At 37.3% G+C, this 19,517-nt stretch overlaps 1 protein-coding gene across 3 annotated transcripts in view; it reads right to left on the bottom strand.

Annotated features, from left to right (window-relative positions):
* gtf2ird1 (GTF2I repeat domain containing 1) overlaps positions 1–19,517 on the bottom strand; it is a 48,848-nt gene that overhangs the window by 11,197 nt on the left and 18,134 nt on the right. For all 3 annotated transcript variants that reach the window (XM_028595009.1, XM_028595010.1, XM_028595011.1), the window contains exons 7-15: positions 18,740–18,835; positions 13,274–13,357; positions 12,366–12,549; positions 8,267–8,292; positions 5,870–5,996; positions 5,178–5,221; positions 4,815–4,895; positions 3,230–3,382; positions 1–54 (exon numbers count right to left, since the gene is read on the bottom strand). In XM_028595009.1, the coding sequence (XP_028450810.1) occupies positions 1–54; positions 3,230–3,382; positions 4,815–4,895; positions 5,178–5,221; positions 5,870–5,996; positions 8,267–8,292; positions 12,366–12,549; positions 13,274–13,357; positions 18,740–18,835 (849 nt within the window). The remainder of the gene's footprint in view (positions 55–3,229; positions 3,383–4,814; positions 4,896–5,177; positions 5,222–5,869; positions 5,997–8,266; positions 8,293–12,365; positions 12,550–13,273; positions 13,358–18,739; positions 18,836–19,517) is intronic.

Here is a 19,517-nt window from a genome sequence, read left to right as displayed (position 1 = left end):
CTTCAGAGGATCTTCTGATGCTCTGGGAGGCCGTGCTGGGTGACACAGCTTCAGCTGCAAGATGAAAGAAAAACATGAGGAGGACAAGAAAGAAGAAATCAAATATATGATGTATTATCCAGGTTAAAGACAAAACTAAAGGTTTTAATATCTTAATGGTTCACTGTTAACTGAGCTCAAAAAAAAAAAAAACATTTTAATTGACTTTACTGCACAAGATTCAGTGTGAATCAACAGTGTAGCAAGTGGAGTTTGGTCATACTTTGACTAAAGCATTCCCAAGCGTTTTTTTTGCAGTAAAGCCGCCTACACATGATCCGCGGCAAAACCGCGAGGTAGGGCACAGAGCAGAGAGGCGAAGCCCAGCGCAGGTATACGTTCTGGAATTGGTTGTGCCTTGAAAAAGGTCAACGACAACAAGGTCAAAATTGAAATAATGTAAACTTTAAGCACAATCCTTGGCGGCAATTCTGAGCGGTGCACGGCGCCAGAGGCAGCGTTGCACTAATTGTGCGGCACCGCTCTCCCCAAAGGAAAACAATGGAACGGCCAGAGCAGAGCAGTTTTACTGCGGATCACGTGTAAGCGCCTTAATGATTACATTTGTGAAAACTGTTTATTAAAAGTTTATGTCTATTTGTATATAGTTAGTTATTTTACTGTTAACAAAATAGGAAATGATGATTCATGTTTACCCAATTATTTGTAATACTATAAAGTTTATTTAAACGGTTTATTGTTGCACACATCCTAACATTTTATCCATTATATTAAGTAGAATTTAAAATAATTTGGGAATCCGACAGCAAAGCCTACTACTTACTACTTACTTTTAATGTTATCAAACAAAGAGAAATGTATGTCCTAAATCAATATGAGAGTACATTTCCTTGTTTATGAATGAAGCCTACATGAGTTGATGCACTTGTGTGTGTTTGACCAATCAGTGACGGTCATCCCTGCAAACCCCACCCCGAAAGTCCTTGTACTTTCAGATGCTACGTTTACACGTGGCCGGCTATTTTCATAAACGGACATTTCAACCTCTCCGTTTTCAAAAATAACATCGTGCACAGCTGTCAGTTTTCAGCAAAGTGTTCGTTTACACGTACCCGTGTATATATGCTGTCAAGAGCACGCCAAACCTGTAGGTGGTAGTGTAACGAGAAGCTCAAGCCCACGTTAGCCAATCAGAATCCCGAAAATAGCAACAACAGCAACAAATCACTTCCTCTCTCTTCACTTCCTCACTTCCTCGGCTGCCTAAACCTCCGTTTGTCTCAGTTTACACGCAAACGTGCAAACAAAGTTTTTCTAAATCTCCACTCTGGCCGAAGTTTTTTTTAGAAAGAATTGTTTTCAGAGGCGAATTTTCCGTTTGCGTGTAAACGAAGGGCGCAAACTCAGGGAAATGTCTCCCGTTTTTCAAAATAACCATGTACGTGTAAAGGTACTTTTTGGGGTGTAAAATGTCCCTGGAAAATGTCCCTGGAACTTAATCTAGACCCTGGTCCCTGGGGTCAAAATGCAACGCAAAAGCTTGCATGTAAATTCCTGGGTAAAGTTCCTGCGGCGGAAAAGGGGCTTTAGATAGTTGGTCAGTCCACAGCGACAACAACAACACTGCAGAAGTATGACGGAAGGAGTTCTTCTGTGTGAAACCTCTAGTACTGTATGCAAATCTAGGAAAAAATCCCACATCTATTTTACTTGACTACATAATGCAAAACAGCAACAAATGAATACTTAAATAAAAGGCGCATATAACAGCAAATCATTCTAAATGTGACATTTGCTGCACTTACCTTCGTTTTCTCTCCTTTAGTGGTCATTTGTGAAAGAAAAGAAAACTTAAACAAAGCACAATCAAATCAACAAAAGAAAACAAAACGCCTCCTGAAAGCATTGAATGCCTAAGGCTCAAGATCACATTGAGTAGACTATTCATTCTCTGTAGCATTGTTATAGCACTGCAATCAAACTGCCTCATTTATATGTTAATTTAGGTTTATACAAAAAAACACATAAAAGTCACTTTTGACATTTGCATTTTCATTGATAGTGCAGGGATTTTTGTGCTGAACTCATTTTCTATTTAGGAGTTTTATACACATACTTGTGAAATATCGACCCAATGACTTATACGCTGCCATCCTTTCACCGTTATTGAATGCATGTTTTGCAAATTACACCTTAAAAGGGGCAGTTCACCAAACATCAGAGCAAAGATTTCTGCAGCCACCCCAATATAATGAAGTTGAATAGAATTTTGGTTGTGGTGCAACCAAAATTCTACAGCATTGACAGTAATCTCAGTGACAGACGCTGTATCTCAAAACTTAAGACAAATAAAACCCAAAGTATCTGCTTGGCTAGATACCAGTAGAAATAGCAAAGACAATATGTTTGTAATTTGGGTGAACCAATCCTTTACGGTGAAAAATGAAAAAATAAATCACTGCAAACCATGTTTAATAACGCTTGATAAATGAGGCCGGTGCGGTTGAGAAAAAGCGAGTAGTCTACTCAAATGTCTTGTTGACCTTACTCTAGTGACTTTTGTTTTAAAGACGAACAGTTCCATGTTAGATAGAGGTAGGGCAGGGAGAATAGAAAGGATCTTTAAGGAGCAGTTTTGTTTCTCTAATAGAAATACATTAACTATCTCTAATTATACTGGGCAGAAGGACTACAGGATAATGTAACTCAAAATCTGGAAATATGCACAATGTGTCTTAACTTAAAGGGCAGAAATGACCAAAAGGTAAAAGTTTCAGTTTACAAAACTGACATAATGACAAAGGTGACTCAGAGACTCAAAGTTTAAGTCAGAGTGAGTCAAACAGCTGCAGCTGATACATGGTGCCTTTCACAGATGAGAGCTAGTATTTGTAAGACTGGGAGAAGAGACAAGCTACAGTAGGCCAAGAGTCGGGGAGTAGGGATTCTTAAGGTTGGGGTTGTAACTACTAGTGGCTGGAGAGGTTTGGTCATGGGGAAGTGGGAGAGTGGAAGAAAAAGGTATCTGAGAAAAGTGTTTTCATACGTGTGGCAGCTTCTTTTTTTTTAGCTCCCTAAAAAAAAACAGCCAAGAGTGTGGGGTGGCAGTGGTGGGTGCCAGGTGGCACCACGGTGGCTGTAAGGGCTGTGGGTGGAGCTGTCATTCCAGGGGCTGCGGTGAGAAGGAGGTAGATGAAATGGAGGTGGGGGCTGACGGGGCTGAGGTTACCTGCGTGGTTTTCCATTTGGTGATGGGGAGCAGAAGGAGCAGAAGGAGCAGACGGAGCAGAGGGAGCAGAGGGCGAGGCTGTGGCTGGACACGCTGCAGCAGCAACCGGCTCGGCCACAGACTCGCTGGGCTCCTCCCCACTTGTACCAGCATCTGGGGAAAACAAACTTTTTCACTATAAACAGGAAATATCTGGTTGCTGATATTTCCAGTGACATTTTGATATTTCCTGTATTGCTGGTTTTAGCTTGCAATTACGACACAGGTTTTACACAAACCCAGAACCAGTCCCGTGTTGGCCTGTTTCGTCGACTACATGAAGGATAAAACATAAAAGAAGTACAACGTATCCCATTGTAAAATTTCAGGAAGGATATTGGGGAAGTTTACCTGACGGACATTTGCCAAAACAATCAGTTAGTCCTCACCTTTGAAGTTTTTAATCTTGTAAAAGCAATAACATAATGTTCCGTAACCATAAACCTGGCACCAAGCTCCAACAGCATGGGAACTTAACGACCCGTAAGCTGGAGCTTACCCATAACCTGAACTTTGTAAGAACCGGTAAGGCTTTTGGTTCTGGGTTCTGCTTGCGTATCCACTATGTTTTAAGATATACGCCATCAACTTAAAAAAACAGAGAGCTCAACTGATCGTCAGCCTCTCCTCAAACACCGATGAGCGCTTGGACATCATCGTTGGGCCAACAAGTAGGATTGATCGTTCTTTTAAAACGTTTTGGTTCTGGTTGCAGCAGACGCAGTAGTAAAATGGTTAACATGCTCATATTATGCTTTTTGGCTTTTGCCCTTTCCTGTATTGTGTTATATATATTTTGTGCACGTAATAGGTTTACAAAGTGAAAAGGCCAAAGTCCACCCCGAAGGGTGTTACCATCTCCAACAGAAAACACTGATCACAAACTGCTCCAAACAGCTCTATTGTAGTCCAGCCTTTACTTCCGTGACAAACGTGCGTCATTTTGCGTCACTTTGTAACTCACGTAAGAATGCTCGTCTAGCTGCTAGTGTGGCACGCCCTCAAACCAAGCTAGTTAGAGCGGAGGCCTGAAGAGTTCAGACTGTTGTAACGCCAAGTCCAGGAGAATTAAAACGTTACGTATGAAAGACATAACATTAACATTATAAGACATAATTATTAACATTTAAATACTGAGACTACCTGGACCTTGAATTTTTGTACCACCTCCTGAGCAGTGCCGAAATGTAGGTTCAGGAACTCGCCTCTAAAAGGGAGACATTAGGTTCCTGCAGTGTAAAAGAACTATTTGTGTGGCCTGTCCAAGTATGCTTTTGAGTGTGTCGTCTTCTGTCCTGCTTTCTTATACGCCAAGCTGCCACCGAGGGGGTATCCACTGCAACTGTGGCTCTCAGCAGAAGTCTAATACACCATATTAAAGTCTTGCAGAGGACATTATATGTTTACATTTTGGACTAGTGGCATTGTATCACACACCTGTGATATGTTCGTGATAATCTATGTAAACTACATCTCTGGATGCTGTGTTTATAATTTAAGTGAACAATTTTCCAAACTAATAGCTGCAAAGCATGTGCACACCTACCTGGCACTGTTACTTGAATGATTTCCCCATCTGGAGGCTCTGTTTTAATCCTTTTCAAAGGAATGCAATCTCCTGAAGGACCTGCAGGGATTGAACAGTTTATTCTGCATGAGTTCCTATCAGTGTTTGGCACTGTGTTTTATGGCTGTGTTAAACAGATTTAAGTAGGTAATAGAATGTGTTTGAACTGACTGGACTGTAAAACATGATGGGAAATTTTCTTGAGAGACTTCCAAGGACCGTTAACATTGCTTTAAAACTTTTAATTTGATACTTGGGGCTTGAATCTTTTGTTACTTCAGACGGCAAAGAAATCTTATGAAAACTTTTTAATAATGCAGAAATGCTATTATTTGCACATACCTGCTTCACAGTCAGCCAAGGGACTCACGCATGCACTTGCTGATCTGTGAGATTAAATAAAACACACTCAGGTGACTACCAAATTACAAAACTGATTCATTAAAAATACATAAGCAATTTTGTGGTGGGACACAGAATTGCTCATGGGCCCAACACTGGCTACTTACGGCTACTTACTGTATAAAGACACTTACGATTAATGAGAGATCTGAAATTGTGCAGATTTGGCTTCAATTTTCATCTGAAAAACCAAGTAAACTAAGCACCAAAGGCTATATGATGACTACTCAGATTAGATTTGAGGTAACCTGCACTAAGTTTCTAAAAATGCATCCCTCAGTTGATTTATATATATATATATATATATATATATATATATATATATATATATATATATATATATGTGTGTATGTGTGTATGTATGTATGTATGTGTGTGTGTGTGTGTGTGTGTGTGTATATATATATATATATGAATTAAGGGCTGTCGCTTTTTTATAGCTAGTGTCACAGTAGAATTGTCAATGATTAATTCCATAAAACAGTATTTAAACTGTTTAATTCAGTCCACACTATGAATAATGTTGGTATTAAATGCAATATAATTTGGCCCATGCCACTATCTCATATTTCCACATTATAAACAAAAGTCTGCAAGGTAATGCTAAATGTGTGTGGGGGCTGTGCTCTGACCTGCTGCTGTGAGGATTGCTGACCAGCTCGGCTGTGGTGGGCGGGATGCTCAGATTGTCAAGGAAGCCGTCTTCAGGCATGGAGCCCAGGTCATGCTTGCCCTCCTCTCTTGCAATCTTGCCAGCAGCTTCAACAAACAAGACACAGAAGATAAACAAACACTGCGTCCCATTAGCGAAGAACATCTGTGGGGTGTAAATATATAAATAAAGACGTGACAGAGCCATTTTCTGCCAGCCAGTTACTGTAATTAATTGTAAAGATTCTGACCAATTTTGTTCAGCTAAATACCTGGCTCAAGTTCCAACCAAAGCACACATAGAATCCTACCAAAAATAATTACATTTTACCCAAAGTTCCCTTTGTAAAGAAGTAGATAATTTTTCATTTGAATGAGAATGCAGGCTACACTTGGGCAATGAGCCAAATTAGCTCTGATTTTGTCTCAAAAGAATGCACTTCTTTCAGATACATAATTAACTGGAAACTGAGGGATATATCCTGCAATATAGACACAAGTGTATGCTACTTATATGATGAATTTTGCCAGCGGTTTAGACATTAATGGCTGTATGTTGAGTTATCTTGAGGGGACTGCACATTTACACTGTTATACAAGCTGTAAACTTAATACTAGCAAAGTGTCATTTCTTCAGTGTTAAAAAAGATATAATGAAATATTTACTAAAATGTGAGGGTGTACTCACTTTTGCGAGATATAATATATATATATATATATATATATATATATATATATATATATATATATATATATATATATATATATATATATATATATATATATATATATATATACACACACACACACACACACACACACAGTACAGGCCAAAAGTTTGGACACACCTTCTCATTCAATTTTTTTCTTTATTTTCATGACTATTTACATTGTAGATTATCACTGAAGGCATCAAAACTATGAATGAACACATATGGAATTATGTACTTAACAAAAAAGTGTGAAATAACTGAAAACAAGTCTTATATTTTAGATTCCTCAAAGTAGCCACCCTTTGCTTTTTTGATAGCACTGCAAACCTTTGGTGTTCTCTCAATGAGCTTCATGAGGTAGTCACCTGAAATGGTTTTCACCTCACAGGTGTGCTTTGTCAGGGTTAATTAGTGGAATTGTTTCCCTTATTAATAAAAAAGCAAAGGGTGGCTACTTTGAAAAATCTAAAATATAAGACATGTTTTCAGTTATTTCACACTTTTTTGTTAAGTACATAATTCCATATGTGTTCATTCATAGTTTTGATGCCTTCAGTGATAATCTACAATGTAAATAGTCATGAAAATAAAAAGGAAACTCATTGAATGAGAAGGTGTGTGCAAACTTTTGGCCTGTACTGTATGTATGTATGTATGTATGTATGTATGTATGTATTATATATATTTATATATATATATATATAATACAATATATATATATATGTCAAATGTCTCCCATTCTGTTCCTGAGTTATGGCGTTGTATAATAGCCAGAAAAGTGTTTTTGCAGGACATTATGATCACAGTGACATTAAGGTCACTGTGAAGTTGACCTTTGACCTTGTGGGTATAAAATGTAAATTCAACATCTTATCCTACTAGACCGTTGCAGTTGCTAGTAGCCAAGGAGGACACGGAAAATTTAAAAAAACATGATGGACTCTTCAGAAGAATTAGTTATCTTTAACTATCAAATTATCTCTAAGTCACCGGATGCCACAATCTTCTGAACGTAGCCATACTGAGAAATACAGAAAGAGTTGTGTGGAGCGGATAGTCTTAATTAGCTTTGTAGCAACTCCTTTGGCAATGGCTTGAATGTAACGGACGTTACAAAAAAGCTAATAAAAAAGCAAAGGGTGGCTACTTTGAAGAATCTAAAATATAAGACATGTTTTCAGTTATTTCACACTTTTTTGTTAAGTACATAATTCCATATGTGTTCATTCATAGTTTTGATGCCTTCAGTGAGAATCTACAATGTAAATAGTCATGGAAATAAAAAGGAAACGCATTGAATGAGAAGGTGTGTCCAAACTTTTGGCCTGTATGTATGTATGTATGTATGTATGTATGTATGTATGTATGTATGTATATATATATATATACATATACACACTTTATATAAAGGCATAACATTTAGTCTAGAAAAGGTTGGTAAACTATAACGACATCTCTCCTCCCAGCTTGCTGCCACGATTGTACCAAACAGAAAACTTGCATGTCTAGAAAGACTGGCAAATTTTCAATTATAATTAGAGACAGTGACATGAGAAGTCATTAAGAGAAAGATCAGCAGTGGTTTATTAATAAATCCATAACCAAATCACAGCTCATATGCGTGAGAAAATGGAAAACAAAAACAGTATTAAATCACACTCTTACCAGTGAAAATCCTTTCATCAAACATTCTGGAATATAAAAAAGAAAAAATGGGCCGTTAGTCACAGAGTGTTGTCAGCTGCTCTCGGGGCAAAACTCATGATGCAAACACTGTGCAGCACATGTGAAGGAACACATCATTAACTGCTTTTTAAACATATTAACTGCTCATTAAACAATCAAGTAAATGAGTCATTCCTTTGTTATCACTGACTCCCTCGGACTGAAAATAACGCTGTGGATGTGAACTATGCTTCTGGAGTGCTTCCCCCTCCTCCTGCCACATGATACCGTTCTGTCTGCCACCGAGACAACCATCTCCTGCTGTGATCATAATTCATCTTTAGACACAACTATTTCTTTAAATTGTGTTTAATTCACATCTATTTGTAAAACTGTTTGAGATTAAGATTAAACTTCGGAAACTGAAGCAAACTGGTGAAGAAGAGTACTGTTTATGGGTACTACTTTCCTCTATAATTAATAAACTACCTGATTTATTAAAGCCAGATGACCTAATTTCATATTGGGGCACTGCTGAACAAGACCAATTGTCTACAGCCATTACGCAAAGCTCCTAACACCACAGGACAACACACTGAGAAACAACATTGCTGTTGTCAGTTCCTTGTCACTAGTGGGGTAGTCTATATATCCTTTGCATTCCACTTCCGGGATTGCTCCGGTGCTGCAGGAAATTCCGCCGGATGCATGTATTTCCCGTTTCCTTCCGCTTTCTTTGTGTTGGAATTTTAAACCTGGTGGATTTATGAGGACTATTGTTGACCGCTTCTCAGATCTCTGCAGGGTAAATTGAGACAGCTAGTTAGACTATCTGTCCAATCGGAGTTCTCTCTTGCATGACTATTTTGCAGCGGCTCTGTGCGGAGTTTAGCACCGCCCATGACGATTCTGATTGGTTAAAAGAAATGCCATTAAACCAGCACACGTTTTCCTCCCATCCCCAAATGCTGTGTGGAGTAGCCAGACCCTCCTTCAGCGCACTGTGGAGGAGGTTCTGGCAAAACGAGACTACTAGTGGGGTAAATAGTTTTGGTCTCAGGGTGGCATTAAACTGGGCCTACAATAACGTGTGGGCGGCCTAACGCCTTTATAGATACCTTGTTAGTGCGTAGAATACTAAGCAATAATAATAATAATTGTTGGTAGGGGTGCACGATTCAGAAAATGTCACAATTCGATTCAATATCGATTTTCGATTCAAAAATGATTCTCGATTAAAAAGCGAGTCACAGTATGGAAATACAGTTACTTTTCCCATATGATTGCACTAGACATACAATAAAAAAAAAATTAATAGTTTTTTTAAATTAAAGAATATGAATAGATTTTTGGAATTCTATGAATTGATTTTGAATCGGTAGAGCTTGAATCATGATTTGAATGTGAATCAATTTTTTTGCACACCCCTAATTGTTGGCATGATTTTATAAAATTTTTGTGGCAAAGTGAATCTATACTGTATCTGTGGATGGCCTTAGTGACTACCTTACCTATATGCCAGTAAGCAGTGGGGATTTATATTTGCTGATAATATGTTGGATTCATGTTAAGACATGTTAAGAAAAAATAATTATTTGGAGGCGCCCCCCGAGGACCACCTAAGGGTCCCTGACCCCCTGTTGAAGATCCCTGCACTAGAGAAAAGGCAATGCTGTTACCAAAATCGAAAGGGTTTATGTTCTGTGCGATGGCCATGTTAGGACATGTCAGACTTAGGTAGTTAGCTCTACATTGCAGACTAAACTAATGCTTACAGTTACCATGTTACATGTTATTGATTACAGCTGTCTCTGGCATCAGCACATAGCTACATGTAGCAGAAGAATATAGAGCACAAAATGTGGAGTAATGTGCAGCTTAAAATTGTCCCAGACAAATTTACTGTTTACTCTTGGAGCTAAAAACAACAATGTTCAGCGGTTTTAGGAAATTACTGAGCCTGTTTTAAGTGGAAACTACAAATATCTTTTTGACTTGCTTTTGAAGATTTACATCTTCAGTAGGAATGAATGGGCTTGGGGCTGAGTGACACAGTCACGATAGGGGAGTAGGAAAATACAGAGACGGAGTAACAAATAGCTAATTTTAGCCTTTTCATGGGAGTTGTTGACAAAAAGAAAAATATACAATACCGTCGCTCTTATTCTTTAGCATTGTTACCTTGTTAGCCTGTTAAATTTAGCATGTTAGTGTTCTACAGTATGCTAGCATTTACCTCAAAGTATGGCTGAGGCTAATAGGATGTCTTGTGATGACATAAAGTGTTAGAAAAGTGGCAATTCTGAAGTTGCTGTCACTTGATAAAAATTCATACTGGGCCAAATGTAATCCATCCATTTGCTGTCAAGATATTTCACTCAGGACAAAGAGTGTTAATGCATTGGGCCAAAAGACAAACTCACCAACCACATCACTTTCCCTCGAGCCACACCTCTAGTATGTTTTTTTTTTTTTTTCTCAATGAGATTTTCATTATTAACAAAAGCCAGCGAGTGTTGATCTATTGGCCTATCATTTTGAAATTGAACTGTTCATAACATGGATTTAAAATTAGGTTGTTATTACATGTGATATTATCTGGGCATAATTAATATGAGGCTGCAGCTTTAAATGAGAATAAAGTTTTGGTTCCAGTTAGAGCAGACGACCATTTTGATTAACGATCATTTAGTTTAAAAATAGACAGTCTGTCAACAAAGAGCCTGCCAAAAAAAAAAAAAAAAAAAAAGCATCAGGGCCTGCATCTGGAACATTTCTCTCTGACAATGGGAATGTGATGTAATTCTGAATCAATCACATTTTCAATCTTTCCTAATTCTATTAACACTAATGAGCTGCCTGCACGATTGGTAAAAAGATGTGTTATCTCAAACAAGGCATGGTGGCTCATTTAAATTAGCTTAAACAAATGGATGGAAGAGCAACCGTAAGCACAATATGCTGGAAAGGGAAAGTCATCTGGGACATGAACGGAAATGGTTTACCAGTCAGCGGGACGTAGTGTGCTGAAGAAACAGACATTTCACAGACAGATGGTATAGGCTGGCTTCCTTGGTGGCTGCTTATTAAAAATCTCTTCAAAATAAAAGTTTCAGAGGCAGTTCCATACTGTGCTTTTGTGGACGATAATTAAGTGCCAAGTGGGTAAACTATGATTGGCACTCAGTGACTAATTAAGACTTAATTAGACACGGAAGCAAGTGTTCCCTTGAAAATCAGCCTAAAACTTTGAATTTCTATTTATGTATGCCCAAAAAAGGTACAGCATGCTAATAAACATTCAGAAAATAGTACATCTGATCGTAAAGGGACAGTTCACCCCAAAATCAAAAATACATATTTTACTTCCTACCTGTAGTGACATTTATCAATCAAAGCTCAAAGCAAAAAAAAAACATTTGAAAAATTCAAGAGCAACGTCTCTTAACAGAAATCATTTCTTTCTCTGAACTACACCCGGCAACCGTATCACCGCACAGAAGGAAGTACTAATGAGAGGCTTGTGCTCAGATGTAAACATTAGTGGTGTCCCCTTCAGCTGAGCTGTAGCCTCAGGTGAGTTAGCAGTCTCCGTCAGCTACAGTTACCAGCTCAGCCGAAGAGCAGGATCCTCTTGTGGCCGGGTTGGCTCAGTGGGTAGAGCAGGCGCACATATACTGAGAGGTTTATGCCTCGACGCAGAGGTCCAGGGTTCGAGTCCGACCTGTGACAATTTCCTGCATGTTTTCCACCCCTTTCTCACCTAGCTGTCCTGTCAAATTAAAGGCGGAAAAGCCCAAAAAATTATCTTAAAAAAAAAATAAACAGAGCAGGAGCCTCTCGTCCATGAGTACGCTCCCTTCTGTACAGTGATACGGTTGCCGGATGTAGTTCTGTAGTTAGGAAACTAGAGGGAAACTGCTTACAACCAGGTCTGTGGATTATCTTGACAGACTTTGTACTTAATGATATCACAGATGTTTGGCTTTAAGAGAGAGTAGCTCAAGTTAAGAAATAATAATAATGATGTCCTAGGTCATGGGAATGACCTACTGGAATTCTTAATTTAGGTGGTGTATCCCTTTGAGGCATTGGTTACCGTTTGACAATGAAGCGGATTCCATGGCGCTCGTCCAAGATGCGTTTGAGCTTGGGAACTCCATAGGTGCAGGGTCTCTTGAAGGGGATCTGGTCAGGAATGCCAATGATCTCCACGGCCCCTGGGTCGCAGGCTATTTTGCGGTAGGGGACAGGCACCATGTGATCTAGACCCAGGGCCTCAGCTGGAGGTAGAACACAATAAGCAACCAGGATTTCTAGAAAAGCAATGTGATGCTACTAGGAATATCATTTAGATATTTTAAGATACACTTTAACTAGAAGTCATAGTGGTTTATTCATTTTGATTCATTTGCTAATCTACAAACATTAAGAAAAATCAGCCTCCAGTAGAACACACACCCCATGTGAAGGTTTACAGAAGTGGAGATAATTCCAGCTAAATGACAAATTAAACTTTAAAGGGAATGATAATCGCTGCTGCTGGCTTGGAAAATTCTGGAAACAGATCCCATGAGCTGTAATGTTCCCTTAATTTGTAGAGACTGCTTGTAGACGCAAAGTAACCACTGAAAAAAAAAAAGTACACTGCAGTCGGATTGCTTGCAAGCATCTTTCGAATACTTTCAAATAAGTGACAAAACAATGCAAATATCAAGAAGTGATCTTGTAATCAGCTGTATTTTTCCTCTGGCTCAAGCTTCACACATTTTTTGTAGGTATTAACAATGTACTCTGGCTACAAATACATGTCTAGTGTATCATTGAGGAAAAGACGATCAAACCAAAACACTGACCCCAATCCATCAACATCCATAGACACACACGGAATCATCGCTGTGCATGAACAATTGCTTGAGGAGGCAGGGATACCTTTGAAAATGGCTGCCTATATGTGATACTGAGGCCCATACAAAATCAAAATGCAAAGAGAGAGCATTTCCTTACCGTATCTGCTGTTGAACAAGATCTGAACACACTCTCTCAACGTGTTGATGTCTTCAGTTTCCCGAATGAAAGAATCCCATTTTTCTGCAAGAGAAGAAGTAAAAGAAACAACTCCTGTCAATGCTTTATGTAAAATGAAACAGAAACCCGCTTCTTTTATTAAAGTTTATCGGAGCTTTAACATTCAAGTGAGCGGTTTTCATGTGTCAAAGACCTAAAATTAATCTTCTCCATCTACTCAATGTCAACTTGGGAAATAAGTGCAATCTTCTTATAGGATTACTCTTGACATCTTAGTAGTTTAGCTCTTAATGGTTCAGGTTTAGTATAATTTAGCGTTTGTTCAGTAAACAATGCTTGGCTACTGTATGAGCCTGCAAATCCAAGCAGGGGACAGGAGAACATAGGGAAAGAGGGAAAACTAATTGCACAAAAACCTCCTCTGGGATAGGAGATTTCAACTCCTATCATTATTTAGAATATTTTCTTCTGACAATATATTATAGCCCGACTGATGCGGAATTCTTGAGGCTGATTCTGCTATCAATATTTGAGAGTAAATAAATAAGAAATCCTACATTCTTTTTTGATGAAGATTCCTTAAATTTGGTTTTTAAGAATTGTGATCAAGACACTGTGGGCTGAACTTTACAGTTGAAAAATAAACTTGGTGATGGACCAACTATTTTCTATATATATATATATATATATATATATATATATATATATATATATATATATATATATATATATATATCTATCTTTCTGTGCAGCAATTTGTTAATACTTAACAGCCGACATAAACACTGATACCAATATGTCTGTGATAAGTTAATACCAAAAATTATAATAATGCTCTACATGTACATATAGTTAAAGACCTAACACCACATAGCACTGAAAATCTGTCACATTTTAGACTATCTGGATCTCAAATCTCATGGCACACTTTTGAAAGGAATAGCTCCACATTTTGGCTTTCTTACTGAGGGATAGATGAGAAGATTGATACCCCTCTTAGGTCTGTACATATACAGGTGGGGTTGGGATTTTTGTTAAAAATAACTTGGTGGAATTGTACAAAATTGATGTTGTAGACAAACAGGTGGATGGTATTCTAGGTGTAAGATTTGTGCATCTGAAATCAGGTTATAGTTTTGTTGTTTTTACTTGTTACCTGCCACCTGAAACGTCAGTATGGGGAAAGGATGCCTCTTTTTTCTTTAATCATGTTTTGAGTCAGATTTATCTATGCTCAGAAGTTGAAGCAATTCTAGTGTGTGGAGATTTCAATAGTAGGATAGGTGCTTTTGATGACTATCTAAAAGAAGTGGATGCGATGCCACCTAGAGCTTTCTTGGATGGTTCTGTAAATAAACATGGAGAATCAATGATTGAATTCTTAAAGGAATCTAAGTAATCTTATGTATTGTTAATGGGAGGATATGTCCTCTAAGTGATAACTTCACATCGGTATCTATCAAGGGTAAAGCAGTGGTTGATTATATACTTGTACCATATGACTGCTTACAAATGTGACTCTTTTGAAGTTTTAGTTTTAAATCAATTAATTAAAATGGCAAATTGTATGGATTTGATTGGGTAAAGAAGCAGAGTCCCAGATCATTCTTTACTGAGGTTAAAATTTCTTATAAAGACGGAGGCTCATTGTCATGTAGCTTACCGGGAGAGTTTACAAAATGCATTCAAAAAAAGGAAAGTTAGCAGGACTTTACCAGTTAACTTCTTATCTTCGAGTTTACAACAATCAATCCTGTCGAAAATGAAGAATGACATACAATTATGTTTTAGAGAACAAGAAAAATTAGATAATTGGTATGTCGGCCTTTGTAAATTGATTAAAGAAGATATAGAGTTTGATTTTAAATATGGAGACAACTATAAGGTTACAAAAAAGCCATTCAATACAAAACCTTATTGGAACAAAGAGTTGAATGAATTGTGGCAATCTATGTGTAAAATAGAAACAAAAATTTTGAAGTGTTTAAATAATAATATAGAAAGGAGTAAACTATTAGAAACATTTAAGAAAAGTCAGAATAGGTTTAATAAAAGATACAGATCCTATAAAAGACGTTATCAAAGAGGATATGTATTAAACCTGAAGAGAATCCAAACGTCTGACCCTAAGAGATTTTGGTCAGAAATTAATAAACTAGGGCCAAGGCGTAGTTGTAAAATACCCATGGAAGTGCTGGGGAATGACGGTAGTTTAGCGACTGGGCTGTTTGATGTAATTAATAGGTGGGAGAAAGATTTTAAAGATCTTTTCTATTGTGAGATGTTTGATTTTGATGGAGGGTATTACGAGGATTTATGTCAGAGGAAAAATGTAATAGAGAGCTACATTTTAAAAGGGGAGTATTGGATAAATAAGGATCTTAATAACAGTCTTACAAAAGGAGAAGTTCAAATGGCTATTAATAAGGCTAAATTGGGAAAAGCGACAAATTGAAAATATCCCAAATGAAATACTGAAATCACCCAAACTATTTGATATTTTGTGTGATTTATTTAAAGGATGTTTTGAATGTGGCAAAATACCATCTATGTGGCTTAAATCAATTATTAATCCGATACCAAAATCCCAAAATGAAAATCCAAGGGTGCCCTTAAATTATAAAGGGATTAGTCTAATGAGCACAGTTTATAAACTGTATTCTACAATACTTAATGAGAGGCTCATGTTGTATTTAGAGAAAGAAGAGCTTCTTGTGGAAGAACAAAATGGATTCTGTAAATCAAGATCATGCTTAGATCACATTTTTGTATTGTCTACAATTATAACTAATAGAATAAGTGAAAATGAGCCAAAATATTCGTGCTTTATCGATTTTCACAAAGCTTTTGATATGATCAATAGGGATCTGTTGGCATATAAGCTTATAGAGTATGGGGTAAATGGAAATTTTTATATGGCACCGAAGTCTGTTTATCACAAGCCCATAGCATGTGTAAGATTGAATGAACTCCATACCAACTGGTTTCCAACATCATCAGGGGTAAAACAGGGCAATGCTTTGTCTCCCACATTATTTGCAATTTATATAAATGATTTGGCAAAGGAAATTAAAGCATTGAATTGTGGGATAAGATGTGGAAATGAAATGATAAGTATTCTTTTTATGCAGCGGATGATATAGTACTACTGTCTCCATCTGAAGATAATCTGCAGCGCATGCTCTCTTATATTGATGATTGGTGTAATAAATGGAGATTGTTCATCAATAGAAAGAAAACAGAAATAATTCACTTTAGAGAACCTTTAACTACTCGCAGCATTTATGAGTTTAAAATTGGGTCACACAAGCTGAACTTTGTAGACTCATATAAATATCTAGGTTTTTATATTGATGAACATATGAATTTTAGAAATGGTGTTAAGGTTCTTGCTGATTCAGCACGTAGAGCTTTGGGAGGAATTATTGGTAAAAGCAGGAATCTGAAAGACATAAGTTTTCAAACGTATTCTAAATTGTTTCAAGCCTGTGTGTGCCCTATACTTGATTATATTGTGTGTGTTAGAGGACTTAGGAATATATCTAATTGTGAATTAGTGCAAAATAGTGCTATAAGATATTTTCTGGGTGTGCATAAGTATACCCCTACATTGGCGATAGTGGGAGACATGGGATGGGAATCATGTGAGGCTCGCTGGAAGATATGTATGGCCCAGTTATGGAATCGTCTATTAGATATGGACGCAAATAGGTTGACAAGGAAAATATTTCTCTGGGATAAACATATTCAATTTGTTTTGTAATTATGGTTTTGGGGATTTGTTTCTTAATAATGAAAAGCTGAATATCGGTTTGTTTAAAGAATCTGTGTTTGCTAAAGACAAAAAGCAGTGGGCTGATGATATATGGGCTAAGCCAAAATTGCTGATGATGATAAAACCAGAATATGGCACTGAGAATTATGTTGTATATAATTTGTCAAAAAGGCAAAGATCCTTATGCGCCCAAGTGAGATCTGGTGTTTTGCCTTTGACTACTGAAACAGGACGATATGTTAATGTAGAAGAGGAAAAACGTATTTGTCCTATGTGCTGTTTGAATGATGTAGAAAATTAGTTCCATTTTGTTTTCTATTGTCCTTTTTATCGTGAGCAGCGTGATTTTTTGTTTTGTAGGATAAAAGCAGAGATTGATTTGGTAAATATGGATGATGCTCAAAGATTGAGATGGCTGTTCACATATGAAACATATAAATTGGCTAATTATTTAGATAAAGACTGGGAGAAGAGGAAAAAAGCTCTTTATCGAGTGTAGATGAGAACTAGTTGTTTGTGTGTGGTATGTGTGTACGTGTATATACATGTATGTATGTGTATGTCTATATATTTGTATTCATGTATTTGTTCGAAGGATTTGTATATGCAACGGGAAGATGTTTGTTGAATAAGTGAATTTGTGGAGTCTTGTAATCCCAGGGATGGGCCAAGATGTTTGGCATGACACAGAAATAAAATATAACTAACTATACAGTTGTCCAAAGGGCACAAAATCCTCCTACCAGCCAAATTCCACAAATGTTACACTTTAGTTTTTGTACAGAATAAAATTACAATATATAACATGTTAATGGTTGCAAGCACGTGAAGCACTGACATTTAACTTTGAAGCTTATTAAGAGGAAAGCTAAGGGAAATATTGGGAACTATGGATTGTGCAGTTAAAATCTTTGACATCTTTAAATTTGATTGAAATGCTGCTCTTTAGTGATGACTTTCTTAGCAAGGACAAAATAATCTGTCAATCCATTTATCTCACTTAGTTATACATCTAAATATACAATTGTTGGCTGATGGGGGTGAACTTGCTCATTCTGTCTAACTTGTCTCTAAATAATACATTCGAAATGAGGCCATTACTGCCTACAGTTTATCTTTTAGGTCAGGGGTGTCAAACTCATTTTCACTAAGGGCCACACTGGAAAAAGAGAATCACACAAGACATTTAGTTTATTGACATGCTTTTGTTACTGCGTGTCACTTTTTTTTAAAAACATTTTGTTAGCTTTTTTCTCATTTTGTGTTGTTTTTGTTCTGACTTTTTTGTGGCTTTCTCAGACATTTGTCACCTTTTTGTAAATTTGTTGCTTTTCCCGAAATTTTTGTATGCTTTTTGTCGCATTGTTGTTGACAATTTTATTTTTAACAACAACCTGTTTCACAGCCTGAATATGAAAACTCTCTCTGCTTCTGGGGGGATTTCTGAGTCTCAGAGTCGGCAAATCTGCCATATTCTGCTTTTGAATGTCATATAATTACAGTTTTAAAAAACACTTTCCTGTGTTTGTGGTTTGGCGCACAACTAGGTGGGCCAACATTTATTGTGAACCCAAATTTATATACGGGCCGGATCTAAATCTGCAAGGGGCCGGATTTGGCCCCCGGGCCTTGAGTTTGACACGTGTTCTGGGTAATATGTTCATCCTTACCTGATTTTTCATGCACTATGGAGAAGAGTAGCCTCTTGGAGATGTGGATGCCAGGAGGGCTCTGACCCTGCTCACCAGGTAGTCTTGTTGTCTCGTCTAAAAGTGCAAGACAAATTAGATCTATTCAGTTCAATTCACTTTCATTTCAGTCAGAGATGTTCAATTAGTACCCAGATAGATACTAGGCTAGATGATCTAAACAACTGCCAAATTGCAAAGGCACAAGGATAAAGAATGAAATCATTCTGTGTGGGCTCTTGTTTGCAGTGTTTTCTACATTTTCAAATATAGATGAGGACGTCCACCTGACTACTGCTGGCTGTGAGTTAAGTGAGTCATTTAAAAATATGAGTATAACAGTAAAATGTGCTATAAAAGTAAAGTGCTGCTTTGAATGAAATAATGAGCGGTATAATAATCAGACTTAAAAGCACACTGCAAATTTACCGCTTTTCTAGGCACACTGGGGGCATAGCATGAAGCACTTACTCTAAATTAAATTTTTCATATAAAGATTTTACTTTTCATTATCAATATGATCATAGTTGTGAATGTTATGTCAATCTTGAATGTTGCCTGTATTCATAAAAGGAATCTTTTCAAATGCACCCACTATTACCTGAGAAAGAGCAAGTGTTCCGCTTGCAGTCGAGCTCTGGCTGCTTTACAAAACCACCTTCCTCCAACTCAACTACAATAAATCCGACTTGATGCTCATTGGCCCGAAATCCCTCACAAAGAACACCCATAACTTCGGTCTCACTGTCAACGAGTCCAC

This window comes from Perca flavescens, chromosome 13 (genome assembly GCF_004354835.1).
Source record: "Perca flavescens isolate YP-PL-M2 chromosome 13, PFLA_1.0, whole genome shotgun sequence".
Classification (NCBI taxonomy): Eukaryota; Metazoa; Chordata; class Actinopteri; order Perciformes; family Percidae; genus Perca; species Perca flavescens.
The sequence above is the reverse complement of the archived record's forward strand: the minus strand, read 5'-3'. Positions and strand labels throughout refer to the sequence as shown.